At 39.4% G+C, this 16,586-nt stretch overlaps 1 protein-coding gene across 1 annotated transcript; it reads right to left on the reverse strand.

Moving 5' to 3' along the window:
- Nucleotides 1–11,705: 11,705 nt before the first annotated feature.
- LOC115728860 (non-functional NADPH-dependent codeinone reductase 2-like) lies at nt 11,706–14,360 on the reverse strand. The gene is made up of 3 exons (XM_030659273.2): nt 13,737–14,360; nt 12,432–12,611; nt 11,706–12,093 (listed from the first exon to the last, which is right to left on the reverse strand). Exons 1-3 carry the CDS (start codon nt 14,292–14,294, stop codon nt 11,869–11,871), a joined length of 963 nt encoding a protein of 320 aa, XP_030515133.1. The 5' UTR covers nt 14,295–14,360; the 3' UTR covers nt 11,706–11,868.
- Between the last annotated feature and the right edge of the window lie 2,226 nt (nt 14,361–16,586).

A 16,586-nucleotide genomic window follows, 5' to 3' on the forward strand; every position in this document is an offset into this window, starting at 1 on the left:
GAAAGCAAGAAAGAAAAATAGAGCATTTATCTTGACAGTGTGACAGTCTTGTCATTATTTTTGACCCTCACGATTTTTCAAATAATGAGTGATTTATACAAAGCACACAATGATGGTATGTTGATCTACAATCGAAATAACCGATAAGTCTTGTCAAACTGTCGGAGAATCATTTTCCAAAGAAAAAAAGGAAAAACAGAAAAGGAAAAAGGGAAAAAAATGAAAAAAAAGCAAATGACGAAAATATCCTTAGTAAGACCCTTTTTTGGAATAAAGAGAGCACTCGTATTCTTATTTAAAATAACATCTATTTTAAACCCTTATTTAAAAAAAATGAAAGCACCTCGAATCTTTATTTGAAATTTTTTCTTTATTAATTGGTCAGGAATCAAACACACAATTTATGTGATGTCACTTACCATCAAAATAGAAGAGCCTTAGAAAATATTAGGTAGTTCAGACTATCGTATCATCGGGGTCCATTGTCGTTCAGAATGCGACACGTGTGACGCAAGGGCCCACTTTCATGATTGACCTTTTCCATCCTCTGTTAATAATTTGTTCCTTCTACGCTTCACGGAGAGGAATGTAAACGAACGAGCCATGACTCAAAATTATCCTTGACCAATCGTCTGCGTTGCTCTGTTTCATTTTCCTTACACCAAAAAAAAGAAAAAAGAAAAATCAAACCTTTTGCATGCTGACAGGCATACTTTTGCTTGTTAATTTAGGACGCATAACTTCTCACTAAAAGTTGATTTTTCTACTTCTACTTATGAATAGAATTTGATTTTTTTTTTTAATTTCTGGTGAAAAGCAAATTTTTTTACTTCTTCAAAGCGCCTCAAAAATACTTTTTAAGAAAAAAAAATGCTCTAGAAATAGAAAAGCAGAGTTGCACAGCCAAACGAATTTCTACTCTAGAAATTATATTATCAAACGAATTTCTGCTCCAATAATGTTTCTAAAATGAAAATTCTACTTCGGAAATATTGTCATGTGCGTCCTTACTTTCCTCTCGGCACATTCAACCAAGTTGTCAATAAAGGAACCTACAACAAACCCCATCAATGTACGTTTATCTCTATGCCATCAAAGAACCAACAAAAATCGAAAGCCCCATGTCTGCGTCGCTTGTGAGCCCAGCGTGGCCAATTTACATATAATTTTTTAGAATAGTTAATTAGGAGTGGTCCCACTAGAGGGAGTATAAAAATCTGAGAAGTGGGGTTCACTTGACACGTGTCGTACCCCCGAAGGCACTGACCACAATGTAAAAAGTGGGGCCCACTTGCACGTGTCAGACTTTCACTGGCGGTTGGACCACAATGACACGACGGTTCGAGAGAGCACCTAACATCACATCCGAGGAGCTTTCACAACTGATTTGGAAAAGTGAAACAGGGATTTTCTCCGATGAGGGGTACGCCCGACGTCAGGACCAATTTTTGTGGAAGGAAACGCCAAACCTGCCGTTCCAGAATAAATGAAGGTGGGGCCTTTCCCTTGCGATCATTAAAATAGTGAAATTTTAAGGGTGATTGATTTCGGGTGACCCAGCCCCCACTTAAAAATTGGAAATCGGATCATTTGTTGCTGATATCGGACCAGACCGATGATTCGATTCTCGAGTAGAGCCAATGAAATCGGTCTTTTTATTTTTATTTTTTACTCTATGGAATTTGGGAGCTCCCCGTTTCACCTTGCCATGGTGAAACTTTTCTTGTTGCGTTTCTCTTCGTGGATTGTTTGAATTATTTGTTTCAATTTTCTTTGCCCTTTCTTTTGTTGATGGAAGGTGTCGATTAACGCAATACATTGTGAAGGGGCAAGTGTTATAGAATTTATGCTCAAGAGTTTAGTCATACACAAGTAACAGAACCCATAGAAAGCAGACCAAGCATCATCAATAGAAAGGACATCAATTCGGCTTTTTAGGTAGTAAAGGAATTAAACAAAAAAGATCGATCCAGTTCGGGTGGGTAGTTTCACCATAGCATCGGGAACCAAACTGAAAATCATCCATTTCCAAAAATTGAAATGGAACCGGACCTGTGCCCTCACGAGCTACCTAGAACCGGCTGGTTCGGTTCGATCCAGGTAGTTCCTATTTCTCACCCCTAGTAAAATCAAATTATCTCTTTTACTCCCTGAGATCTAAGCAAGGGTCCACACCCTTGCCGGTGGCCGACAAAGCTCGCCAACCATTGCCGGCCACGATTAAAAAAAAAACAAAGAAAAAATAAAAAAATAAAAATTCAAAAGTTGTTAAAGTATTACCGAAAATTGTACACGTCGGTGTCAATCGTACTACGTAGGACGGTCGGCACCCATTTCAGGATTTTTGGTCAAAATTAATCGAATTGACTCAATTGCCAAACATTTGATTGGCAAAATTTAAAAGTTTAGAATTGAATTAATAGAAGTGCAATAGATTTAGGACTTTTTGGATAATTTCTCCCTTTTTTTGCGCATGGGAAACAAGGAAGTCACCATTGTCCTAAACGAGGCAATGGCGATTGGCCAAATCTCCAGGATAAATCACTAGAGGAGTTTCATTCAAGATTCGACCACCTTCTTACGGGACTCTCTTTGTGAAATCCGGAATTTCCTATGTTCGATAATAGTGCATATAAGTTAATAACGTTAAGTAGCTTGGAGTTTTTGCATGGTTTTCAAATTTTAAGTTTCTTGGATTGAAATTTTCCTAGCATCCGTTACCTTTCACTAATAATTTTTGGTTGGTTCAAAATATTTATAATATTTAGAATGTGTATTAATTTCTCCATTTACGCTCTAATATTTTAGTAACTTGACAAAATATCTACGTTAAAAATCATATAGTTGGGTCGTTGGTCATTCTCTAATTTGTGCACACATATTTTCATTTTTTTCCTAAGTGTTTTAACACCCACGCGCTCATAAGTTGAGACATTGAACTTGGCTTATGATGATATCATGCATTGCATTATCTACTTCAATCTTAATCATTAATGCCTTAATGACTCTTTCATTTTACTTGGCCAAGAAGCTTTCTCTCAAAATATCTCATTGCTAGCTACTTTTATTGGGCCACTTGTTTTCTTAGGATGGAAGCACCATTCCTCTCTTTACACTTGATGTTTCTAACCCAAGTCATCATTACTCTTACTCTTAATATTCTAAGTTCATTCCCCTTGAACTTATCATTGGATGGAGCAATATGATTTTGCCACTTTTAATCTCAAGTCATCATTTCTTTTAAGGTGGGCTACTTGTTCTTATCTTCCTTGGCCTATAAATAGATCTTTTTCTTTCTTCCAAGTTCAAAAAGAATTTCAACTTGTTATTGCAAAGAAAAGAGATCTTTCATCACTTTTATCTTCTAGTTTCACTTAAATCTTTCGAGTAAATGCAAAGATCCCACTATTGTGTCATCAAAGTTTCAAAATTCTTTCTCTCAAGAGCTCCCAAGGTGAACTTGTGAGCTTTATTCTTTTACTATACTAGTTTTGTTGAGAGAGAGTTGTTAATCTTTCTTCTTTATTTTGCCTGGAAGGTAATGACATTGGGAGAAAGCGTAGAAAAGTAGGAGGTAATACAAGTGAGAAACTAAGGGATAGAATACTCGCCACGAGTGGGAATCCACCCCAAAGGATAAGAGTAGAAACAAGAACTCCTTCTTGTTAACAAGCCAAAGGCTCAAATAAATTTATCAATTAACAAGTCCGCTGTTCTCATTCATCAAAATGCCCTTATATAGGCGAGCATGGAACAACCCTCCAAAATAGAAAACACAATTAAATTCTAGGAACTAGAATTGACTCTTAGGAAAGACACGATACAATTTAATAAGACTTGGAAATCTAAAGGTTACTCAACTACTCTTGAAAAGATAAGAAATTATTAATGCCCTTCGACGCCTTCAAGGAATGCTCCGGCATCGGTTAAAGATTTGAGTTGTCCAAGTTTTACTCGGGGTAAGTGAAACTCTAGGGGCTAAATTAGATTGATCTACGAAGTACTGTTGACTTGGTTATCTAATGATTGTTAATTCTACTTTGAACTTTGACGTTATGTGTGAGAAAGTTATAATGATTGCATGATGAATCGTTGTGCTCATATATCATGAATCGATGAGATTTTACATGCCGAGGTCGTGATTAATCAACTTCCGTGAGATTTGGTAGTACAAAAAATTTAAATGGTGAGATTAAACTAGAAAGTGATACCTTTGTTATTTGACTAAGTCACCAATTTAGTTGTTAAGCGTTGCCAATTAATTGAGTTGTCTATTATTTGAGTTGTTAATGATCATGTTGTCGATGTTCATGCTATTGATTGTTTGGTTGTCGATGTTCGTGTTGCTGATTCTTTGAGAGTGTTACCATTGCTTGTATGAGAAATGAAGTGAAGAAGTACGTTATTAATACTTGTAAAAGTGATGCATGAAAAAGACATAGCCATTATATTTCAGTAATGATTTGCATGACAAGATGATGTGTATTGGATGTTGATTCTTGAAATGAATGTTGATTTCGATGTGGATGCAAGGGTAATCATATGACTATTATATATCACATGCATGGATGTTATGAGATTAAATACGGAAAGTATTAATAAAAAGTAAGTTCCATGGTCCACGTATTGATGGTGATGATGCCGTGGAGTGGGGATGCCCCGAGGAGTATTTAGGGGATACTTTGAGTCGAGATGCCTCGAAGTGGAGATGTCCCCTATGTCGAGATGCCCTAGGAGTAAGGATGAAATCTCACGTTAAGTTTCATTAGAGAGAGAGAGAGAGAGAGAGAGAGAGAGAGAGAGAGAGAGAGAGAGAGAGATGGTGCCTTAGGAGTTGGGATGAAACGATATGCTGATCTCACAAATAATTTTATTTTCATGCATTTGACTTGACTTGCAAGATTATTTAGTTTTCATAGCATTTCACCTTAAGTTTCATTCGTGAGTCATATGAGTCCGGATTCCTCGGACTTCAGAAAAAGGATGTAATTTCTTTTATTTCCGATTTAAATGGGTGTGATTTGATTGTATAGGTGGAGATGAACCCTATGTGACAACAAAGAAACTTAGGGAATTCTCGTAAGGCAAAGGAAATCCACATCGCAGCCTACTCTCCGTTAGGCGCCAAAGGAACCCTTTGGGGGACCGACGCTGTGATGCGATGCGAGGTGCTACAAGTGATTGCCAAAGCCAAAGGGAAGACGCTTGCCCAGGCCGTCATCAATGTCCAACTTTTTTTTTTTTTTTGTGGTCGAAATCAATCTCTATCCACCTTATTTGTAACATCTCGAAAATTCGACGTCCGTAAGATAAATGAATTCGATGGATTTTAACCACGAATTTCAATCTGGTTGATAATATTGGATTTTCGAGGATTAAGGGACAATATTTAGATGTTGATTTATCGAATCGAAAAGGGTATTGGGTAACCTTAAGGCATTTGACAAGGAAAATCAAGTTGGGATAATTGAATCGTCAAATCGAAGCTTCGAGACAATTCGCGCCTGAGCCTAATCCTAGCCGAACCTTAGAAGTGAATTTACCATTTTGCCCTTAAAGGTAAATTTACTGTTTTGCCCTTTTGCCTTGAAATGACCATTCTACTCCTTTGCAAAATTACCATCTTACCCTTGATGCTAAATTATCGAAGTACCCCTAATCATTTATGCCAAATGACTAACTTACCCTTGTTTGTGAAATGACCAAAATGCCTTTTTTGCATTATTAGCAAAAGACAAGAAGCTTTGATGAGAGGAGACTTTTGTAGCATGGTCTTGATGGAGGGTTTCTTATCTTGAGCTAGGCTTGCTCAAGAAACCAAAAATGAAATAATATCTCATAGCTCTCTCTCTCTCTCTCTCTCTCTCTCTCTCTCTCTCTTCTTTTTGAATTTTCGGCCAAAACCTCCCCAACTCGAGTTCCCTCTCTTTCTCAATTTTTTGTGCGTGCTCGAAAAGAAATCGCTCGTTTGAGCTCGCCCGGAGGGCGAATTGAGCTCCGTTTTCTCCTATGCAACCGTAAGATTGAGGGCTACTCGGATTTGGGGGCTAATTCTCAAAGAACAGAGGCTGGTCGGTGGAGACCCGATTTGTTCGGCGTCGATTCAAGCTCCACCATTCGTTATTTGTTGCCGCGCCGCTGTGGATTGTCATCTTCAAGCCACACACCACCCCCGCGCTCAAGCCGCCGACCATCGTGCCGAGCCGAGAAGCCGAGAGCCATCGAGGATCGCCGTTGTTGTGTTGGACTTATCGTCGCCGACCGTTTGTCGTCGACAACCGTTATTTGTGAGTTAACCCCTAAACTCTGATTAAGATGTTAATTACATTTAGGGATAGATTATTTTATGTTAATTGTGGGTTAGTTTAGTTAATGATGATTTGGTTAAGTTAATTGACCCCGATTGGATTAATTGACTGCGGTCGGGTTAGTCAACCTTGGTTAGTTAAAGTAATCGTAGTTACTTTTAGTTAACTATAGTTATTTTTCATTAACCGCAGTTACTTTTAGTTAACTATAGTTACTTTTCGTTAACTATAGTTACTTTTTATTAACCATAGTTACTTTTTGTTAATCATGATTGGGTTAGTTAACCTTGGTCGATAAGCTATCGATTTGGACAATAAACTATCAAGATTTTAGCGATAAGCTATCGAGGTTTTGGGCGACAAGCTATCGAGGTTTGGGCGATAAGCTATCAAGATTTTGACGATAAACTATTGAGGTTTAGGCGATAAGCTATCATGGTTTGGGCAACAAGCTATCAAGGTTTTGACGATAAGTTGTCGCGACCTAAAATTTAGGTTAACGGATTATCAAGTTAATTAAATCAACTAACCTAATTCGGACCCTCCCAAGTCCTACCGAATTGCAACTTAGGTTCATTCATGAGAAAATATTTAATCGGAGCCGCCATTAATCATTTACGGTAGGTTGATTAGAAACCTATATAAAATAGCGGGAGAACTATTTTATCTCTACGAACCAGAGAGAATGAGTCCGGGGACTTGGTTACGCTAAAAAATTAATGCCCTTTCGGTACCAATTTCATGAAAAAGCCTTTCCAATTGATATGAATTTGATAATTAATTAATTGAAAAAAATGTGACATGATGACCATATATTATGCGCCTAGAGGATGAATTTTTTTTGGTATTTTCGGTAATAAAAGAAAACACTCAAAAGCAATCAAAAATCTGAACAAAAATAAACAAAAATGCCCATAATATACCTTTAATTTTCGATTTTTTCGAAAATCCTCTCATTCCCAAAGATCTGGGCTAGAGCGAGATTTTATCCGCTACATCTTCGAGGATTCGAACCAATAAGCGGATATACGTATAGAAAAACGACATCCCTTTTGCCGAAGGGCAGAATACGAATTTCTATACTAAATCACCATCCCATTCCACGAGATCGTGGCTAAGGCGTGTGACTTATTTTTCCGACGGGTCTAGGCATATAGGGGAGCATATATTATGGGCATGTTTGTTTAAAGATGTGCAAATTTTATAACAAATCAAAACAAACAAGCATGACAAAAATAAAATAAAAATGAGTCAATTGAGCTTGAAATTTCAAAAATTTGGAGGGGTGGCCGAAATTGTGAGATTGAGGATCCACCTTTCCTCATCTAAATGCCCAATCCATTTTTAATTTGAGAAATTATCTTTGAGATTTGAAAATTTAATTTTAGATAATCCTCATAAAAAAATAGGTAGAGATTCAATCCAACCAAACCTTATCTCTAATCGAATGTATTCAGAAAATTCACCGGAGATAAGATAAGATAACATCCAAACCGTTCCGCATGTGTTAAAGATAACGACTAGCTAAAAAATGTATCCATGAGTCAAAATTTATCTAACTTAGCCAAATTAGATAAAATTTCAATTTGGTCGAATCTTTATTCACACTAGGAGATAATATCGAACAATCACAAATTCCTATCAATAACACAAGGTCATGATCGAACACCCAACGGATAAGTTCCAAGTCAACCAACGTAGCGAAAAAGATTAATCCTCCACTCACATGAAACCGTTCGATCAAACGAATTGCCTACGTGCCAAAAATTCCATGCTCATGCCAGTAAATTCAAATCGTTTATGACATGGAGAGATAGGACTAAGTCATCACAAAACAAAACCACTCAAAGATAATGCTTTAGGATCAACTGTAGAGAGCAATTCATGCCATGAAAATCTAAGTGCCGAATGGCTCCCTCACCTTTTCCATCATACTTACTGAGAATGATATCAGAATTTTCACTCTACTAAAATCTGACTTTCAGTCCCTACCATGGTCAGAATTTTTATCCCGCGGAACCAGATTTCAAGATTACTTTTTGACAATCGGCAAAAATTCATTTGTTGTTTGATAAAAGATTAGCTCTGATTTCATTAAATTTCTAAGCTAGCGTAAGATTCAATCAACTCTTGAACATGTCAAGCCTACACGAAAAAGATCGGCCTTTTGCATCATCCATTCAACTTTCGGTGCCAACATGAATTTGATAGGAAAAGATCCAATTTTCCACCTTTGCTTGCAAATCAGTGTTTATTCAACATGGTACTAAAAAACTTATGCAAATTATCACATAAATAAACATGGACTGCAATCAAAGACGTGAAAGTCGTACCTTTTTTGAGCAATTTCCAGATCACGCGAAAACTGGAAAATTTGTCCAAGAACGCGCCTATCCGAGCTCGATTTGCCGCTAAACTTTTTCAGGAAGTCTAGTACAAGTAACAAGACGATTAGAGCTCCAAATAACACCAAGACAGGGGCTGATCAACCTTATTTTACTGCTGAACAGAGGCGGACAGCAGAGGGTCTCGGGCAAAACAAATTGATTCTCGATCGGCGGTTGAAGCTTCGGGCACCAGCGGTGATTGGCGAGCTGTGGCGACTCCGAGACCGAGTTGGAACACCAAAGGAACCTTCGACGACGAACGATGGAGCTTGATCACGTGCGCACGATCGGGGCTTCGCCGATTGAGGACTATCTCCAACGTCTCGTTCAGTCGAACCCGTAGAACCTTTCTTTAACCCTCAAGCGCTAAAAATTCTGATCGTCCCCCCCACATTTGCAAGCAAGCCCTTGTATATATAGAGCTAGACCCGATAATCCTAGTAGGACTAGGAGTTTTCTTGAACCGTCGGATCAATTATCCTAGCTTGAGTAGGACACGATTATGACCATTAGATCTTGTGCTTCCCTATCTTCTAGAACTCTTGCTAAATAAGTTCCCCAATTCGGTAAAACTCTTAGTCAAGATAAGCCTCTCAAACAAATAAGATTCAGAATTAAAATGAAATTTTTGAAGAGTCCCAATTGCACTAGGACACTAGTGTATTCGACCACTTGATGGGGGAATGAGAGATGGCCTAAGTTCTTGTGCTTCTGTGGGCTCAATTAGAACTTAATTAATAAAATTGGTCGTCGACTAGAGGCCTTCCATAGTCAAGTAAGAATGGGCTGACTTTCAATTAAATTGGATCAAAATTATAGTGAAAAAATTTGGCACATCCACATTCATGACCCACCCAAAATTTTCAATCCAAACTATGGGCTCATTTTAATTTATCAAGCTCAAACAAAGGCTTCTCTAAATAACGAGCATTTAACCGAAGGCCTAAATGATTAAAACAAGCTTGAACGAATAGGATTGTGCTCAAGAAATAGGTCCATTCGGCACATCCCGCAGGTTCAGTTAAAAATCTTAGACCGAGTCCGCTCCAACCACCTGTCAAATCAAACTCAATTGATTCACCTATGACCCTAAATGCAGATGATGCGACTGACAAAAAATAAAAATGTAATGCATGAAGATTATTTTTTGTGAGAATTATGACTAACTCTCATTTTTATGAAATGATAAATGAAAATTAAAATTTAGGTGTCAACATAAGCTATCAAGGTTTTGAGGATAAGCTGCCGAGGTTTTGACGATATGCTGCTGATGTTTTGATGATAAGCTATCGATTTATTATTTTACTAATGTTATTTTATTCCATTGCGCATGAAAGTTGTGATCGGTAATCTAGTTGTGAGCCTTGATTTGTGTGTGATTGAATGCCCTGTTGTGTCTTGTATAATATGTGAACTAAGGCGAGGTAAGATGACAAGTGTTTGATGGTTAACTATTGATTTGCGCCCGATCATGTGGTAGCTAGAACGTTACGGAGTCGCATGCTATTGATATGTTATCGACATTGACCTGTATGTTTAGGCCGCCCTGAGCGAATCAACGCCCTACTCGGACTTAGGCGTTGACTAACGGAGATTTTATATCTCGCCCGTTGTTGTTAACTATTTTTTTTTCAAGCCTTTAGCTATGAAAGCCAGAAGTGTTCGCGGATTCTTTTTGAGTAGCACGGAGTAGTGTTAATCCATAACTCTGATCTGATATTTTTGGAGGGTTGTAGGAAGTGGCCTTGAGGTAGGATTTGTATATACGTACTTCCTGTGGTTAACAGTAAATAAATAAAAATGATAGTGTCTGGTTTGATTTCCTGCTTTTCTATCCCCGTTGATTTTATAACTGTTTGGAAGTTGCACGTTCCGCATGCGTTTAATAAAAAGATAAACATAATGGGTCGATAACGTGTCTGGGACGTTGTCATTTTATGACCTAATGCATTTTGGTAGGGTTGTTGCGGGCCTAGGGATCGAGGCGTGACATTATCCTTATTGAATTTTGATGATTTTATGCATACAAATATTGATCCAGACAATTAATTAGGCACTAGGTCCTCTTAAATGAATATTCTATGTAGCTAAGCTACGATTAGTCAGCGTTACGTAAGATATGAACCCCTAAGAAATTATCCAATTGGTTAAGAGAAAGAAATTAAAATTTACCCTCGCAATGCCTCGTACAAGCATCCTACACAACACACGATAATTCATTAAAGCTAGAACTTGGTGGAATGCCAGAACATTACTCGTCTCTGTGAACTTGCTCTCGGGTTACTATCAGTGTAAGTTTGTAAGCAGGTTTACTCTTTGCTATTTACATATGAGAATGTGTTTAATCCACGGTTAAGCTCACGAAGGTTTGTCTAAGGTGGGCGCATGAACACGGAGTCGGCGTGCTGGTCAAAGAGAACCTTGACATACTTGACTGGAGCTTGAGCCCCGACGAATCGAACAAGATTAGTCAAATTCCACAAACGAAAGGATACCCCGGACTTGAATTTGTATCCCCAGATGGTCCTTGCGAGTCTGCTCAAGAGCTTTGGGACGAGGAGAGTTTAAATTAAGAAGCGTTAATTGCTTCAATTAGTTCATTCAACTCGAGACAGTCAAACTTGGTCCATCGGGCCCTGGGTCGAAAGGCAACAATCCATACCTGATTTGCTAAATCCAGTTACAAAACAAAAACAATGAGGGAAAGGTTGCGTCTCTGGATAAAAGGATAAGTGGATCCACGGAGAGTTTTAAGGTTCTTGCTAAATGAACAGTGCGTAACTTGTTGAGTTATGTTTTCCATCATTCCTTGGGACTTCCTCCGATCAGGCTTTCGATTGGTTGGTTACTAAGATGAACATCGCCTCCATGTAAACTTAATGAAAAATAAAGATGCGTGATGTCCATACCCTCTAATCGAAAGATAATTTTCTCCAACCAGGCAAGAAACGAGTCCTAGGTTGATTGTTGAAAGTATAGTGGAGCAGTGTTATTCTGATGTATTGAAATCTTTGGAAAACGAATGATCAATCCTCAAGTTCAAGTGGGTCATTGAAAACCACACGACACACTAACTGCCAAGCCCTTCTGTTGAACATTCATGGACAGCAACAAGACGAGCATGGCGGTCCTGCCGGATATTGAACGATGTTGTGGTGATCAGTCATGTATTGTCAAATTTCGCCATCCCAGAACTCGTCAAGGGACTTGTAAGGCCCCTTTTCTGAGATGAATCCCAACGGGACACACGCTCTAATTTGTGGGATTCGACTAATCTTTTGAAGCTCCTCAGGACTAAGACTCCAGTCAAATATGTGGAGGTTCTGCTGCATTCTCTCTTCGTTGAAGCTCTTCATGATGACGCTCACTCCTTGCTCGTACGCCCATCTCAAGCAAACCTTCACATGTTCCACCCAACCTAGATAAGCTTATATGCCATATTACATGGCATAAAATTTCATCATACTGCACACACCCTCTAGAACTTAACAGTAGTGTAAAATCATGTTTAACATCCGACGATCAACAGTCAAGTTCGACGGTTCCAATCCACATGAAAACCCCTTTAAAATCACTCTTAACCTTGGGGCGGCACGGCTAAATTCTAGACCATGAAAACAGCCGGCGTGATTAATATGCCAAACTACGTGGCGAACAATAGTTATCGATCGCGTGAATGAAATAGATGGTAGATTTTTGGCAATAAGATGTGGAGTGAGAATGCGAAGAGTTGTACCTGGGCAATGGTTTTCCCTCTGGAGGTGGCGATTGGGTGGAGCACCTCGCAATCCATCACTCGGTTGGATCCCCATACGGTTCCCCGTCCTCCCAAAGGTGAGTAGGCGCTTACGTGTATGCCCTTCTCCACGCAAAACTCCCTCATCTTCTTTTGTTGCCACAGAGGGTTCATTTCCACCTTACAATCATGCCAAGTTACCTTATTACATGCTCTTCTCTGCCTTCCGAATATTTATGGCGTTCTCGTAGCGGTCAGCCGTTCGTACGACCATGGCCGGCCATTGGTGACGGTAAAGATTGAAGACTATTTCTTGGTAGACATGTTGTAACTATACATTCAGTAAATGCAGAACGTTTGGTTCGAAGTTTTGAGTTTTTCTCAGTAGTTTCATTCCATGTAGCGCTAGGTACTTGGACAGGCATTCACTCAAATATCACAATCAAATCCAGTACCTCTCCCTCTCTCTCCCTCTCGCGTGTCTCCACACACGATAATTAATATCTTTATTCAAATTCTGTAGACGTCGCTACTTTATGTCTTACATTACACACATATTATATAGGAAAATACTTTCATAATAATCTAAGAGTACTGTCAGTTATTTCTAACCATAGATTAACACACCATCATCGCGTGTTTTGGATAAATCACTTATTAATTGAAAAATCATGGGGTCGAAATAACGACAATACTTGTTAGACTGTCTTGGTAGCAATTCCCTATTACATATTATTCTTATTTTGTTCCAAATGAAAATCAAGTTAAATATGGAATTTAATCTCTCTAAGTATACTTCTTTCCCTATGGACTTTCCTCTTTTGACAGAGTAAATTTGTGCTAGGTGTAGAAAAAGACAAAAAAGAACAATTTTAAACTAAATGTAGATAGGGAAGTGACGGTCAATCGTTTATGACTTTCCGCTAAGGGACTGGCTAGCAGAACCGTCCACTGCTCAATGATAGTGGACAGTGCTATATCAGTCACAAATGAAGCAAATAAAAGAAAAAAAATTGTGATATCTTTTTAAGGCTTGCATAGCACCGGCATACTGTCATTGAGAAGTGTGATAGTCATGCAAGCATTTTCCTTGTGCAAGAAAGGTCACAATGAATAGCGATCCATGCTCGAAGTGTGATAGTCATGCAAGCATTTCCCTTGTGCAAGAAAGGTCACAATGAATATAGATCCATGCTCGACTTAATGGGCTTTCAGAGGGTAATTAAGGGTGTGCTTAAATCAGGAAAATATGTGAGAATAGGCGCACCCTAGTAACGATAAGAATTATGCTAGGGACGAACTTACTTGATTGACGACGGGTGCGATTTTTGCCGCGGCGAGCAACCTGTCCAGTTTTTTGCAGGAGAAATTGCTGACGCCGATGCATTTAACGAGGCCCAGCTTGACACACTCTTCCATGCCTTTCCACACGGACTCCATCTCAAACGGGAGCAAATCCTCCTCCTTTGGTTGGAGCTCAGCCTCCGGTCTCAAGCTCATCGGCCAGTGCACGAGATAGAGATCCAGACACTCCAGTTGAAGATTCCTGAGTGAATTCCGTAGCGCGGGGATGACGCGCTCTCTATGCGCATCGTTGCACCAGAGCTTGGAAGTGACGAACAAGTCGTCCCGGGACTTCACAAGGCCAAGCTCGAGGGCCTCGGCGATGGCTTCTCCGAGGGGCATCTCGGACCGATACGCGGCTGCCGTGTCGAAGTGCCTGTAGCCGAGCTTGATCGCGCGGAGGACGATCTCTTTGAGGTTCTCCGTGCTGCCCAAAGGGTATTCGGCTGTTCCAAACCCTAACAGCGGGATCGGTCTCCCGTTCGAACCAAGTGGAAGCTGAGGAACGTCGCAAGCCATTGATTGTTTCACCCGTTTTTGGGACTTGGGAGCTGAAAAAATGCGAGTACATTATATATGATAGTCCTCCTTATCTTCTAGATGACCAAGCCAATGACTGGCCGGCCACACGAATCCAACCTATGTATGTGGTCTGTATTGATGAGGTTCTTTCCCCTAGGGAAAATATTCTTATTCGCTTTCCGACTGCATAGATTTTCTCCTGCATTGGTAATGTGTAAAACAAATGAAATTGATTATATAATAGTTTTTGAAAAAAATTATCAAAAAAATCCTAAATATTTCACTTTTTTGTCATTCCAGTCTTATACATTTTTACCTTTTGCCGATTCAGTCCTATTGGCTGGAAATCATCGACGTGGACGCCAATCGTTCTAACTGGCACCGCTAGCGTTGATATGGATACTTTTTAATAAATTTTTCCTTTTTTTTTTTAAGTTTTACATTATATATTTTTTTAATTTTTCTCCTTTTTTGTCTTTCTGGATTCAGAGGCCAGCAGCCCCATCGGCGCCTAGGCACATGCTGAAGGGGGCCGCTAGCTCTCGCCCAAGGGCTGGCTACCCCCACTAGCCTCTAAACCTAGGAAGACAAAAAAGGAAAAAGAATTCAGATATTAAAAAATAAAAAAATTACTAAAATTATTCCCGTCGGCAGCTAGCGTTCACGTCAGCGATTTTCCTCCAATAGGACCGAATCGACAAACTTAAAAGGCTTGGCACCGAATTCGAAAAAGTCTTAAATGCTTAGGACTGAATTGACAAAAGTGTGAAAGGTTTATAACTTTTTTGATAATTATCTCCAGTTTTTGGGTGACTATTATACTGACATTATCTTTTTGGCCACAAAAATACAATTAACAATTTATTTCAAACTGTTAATTGGTTCAATCTTTTAAGAATTTGTGGTTCATAACAGACTACTATTTTTATAGTCACCCAAAGACTATTATGTTAGTAAAGTTCGAGAAACAAAATATAGAGTTTTGGTGTGAGTGCCATTGGAAGATTAGCTTCGACAAGTGCATGGGAGAGTGACAAGCATTTTGCCGTGACCGGCCATCGACGAAAGGACGCCCGATGTCAGGACCATCTTGGCGAAAAGAAGCATCAACATGTGGGTCCCGATGAAGTGAAGGGTGGCTGTTTCATCACAAGCGGATTGTGGTTGGATGGGAAGAGTCCTGCACGCATATCTCGATAGCCATTCGCATGCGCAATCAAAACCCAGCAAAGAGACAATAGAAGAAGAAACTAAACCCACGACCACTAAAAGTAGTGAAATCGAATTGAGCTGAGATATTGTGATGGTCTTAATGGGTTGCATATTGCTTTTTTAGCTGTTGCTGTTGAGGCTCTACAAGCCCACACAGCCGCCCCTCTTCAATCTTCTGATGCCTTCTCAAATTTCTTTAACTATTTCTCTTCAAATTTATTGGAAAAATAGCCCTAAATCTATTGTAATTGTGTCAATTTAGTCCTCAATATTTCATATTTTTGTTAATTCAGTCTTTTTGATCAACTTTGGTCGATCGACACTAACGTGGACATTAGCCGACGCTAACGAAAAAGCAACATGGCCAATTTTTAAAATAATTCTTATTTTTTCCAATTTTTGTTGTCTCTTTCTTCTTGTTTTCTTTTCCTCCTTACTCTGGCCGGCAAGGTTGGCCTAGCCAAGGCCGACCTTGGCCATCGTCGCTGCGCGAGCTCGACCTTGCCCAACGATAGTGAGGTCTAGCCTCCCCCGGCAACGATGAGGCTCAGCCTAGCTAGATCCGGGTGATGTCAACCTCGCCATGGTTGCGTGATGGTCGAGCTCGCCGCGAGCTTTGGCCTTGACCATATCCTGCGAGGTTGAGCTCGCACGACCATGGTGAGGTTTGGTCTTAGCTAGTGACGATGGGTCTCGATCTCGCCATGGCGGGGCAAAGACTAAGCTCACCCAAATTTGGCTCGGCCGAGCCTCGCCCTCGCTCTCGCCGGCCATAGAAGGAGGAGGAAAAGAAAAGGAAAAATTAAAAAAAAAAAAAATTTATTAAAAATTGATCACGTCAATGTCGATATCTTCATCGACGTCGGCCAGAATGATCGAATTGGCACAAATGCAAAAGATTGATAACTGAATTGGCACAAAAAAAGAGTTTATGACGGAATTGACAAAACCGCAATAAGTTTAGGACCTTTTTAGTAATTTTCCCCAAATTTATATCACATCCATTGTTTCGTTTTTACTCTCTCTTTTTTCCGAGATCATTTAGTATGTGATCATTTTGCTTAACTCGGTTTTTCT

This window comes from Rhodamnia argentea, chromosome 6 (genome assembly GCF_020921035.1).
Source record: "Rhodamnia argentea isolate NSW1041297 chromosome 6, ASM2092103v1, whole genome shotgun sequence".
NCBI classification, from domain to species: domain Eukaryota; kingdom Viridiplantae; phylum Streptophyta; class Magnoliopsida; order Myrtales; family Myrtaceae; genus Rhodamnia; species Rhodamnia argentea.

Coding starts and splice junctions, on each gene's coding strand:
- LOC115728860 (XM_030659273.2), bottom strand. CDS start 14,294: ATGGCTTGCGACGTTCCTCAGCTTCCACTTGGTTCGAACGGGAGACCG. Junction 12,612..13,736: donor TCGCACCCGTCGTCAATCAA/GTAAGTTCGTCC, acceptor CATGATTGTAAG/GTGGAAATGAACCCTCTGTG. Junction 12,094..12,431: donor GAGGGAAAACCATTGCCCAG/GTACAACTCTTC, acceptor GAACATGTGAAG/GTTTGCTTGAGATGGGCGTA.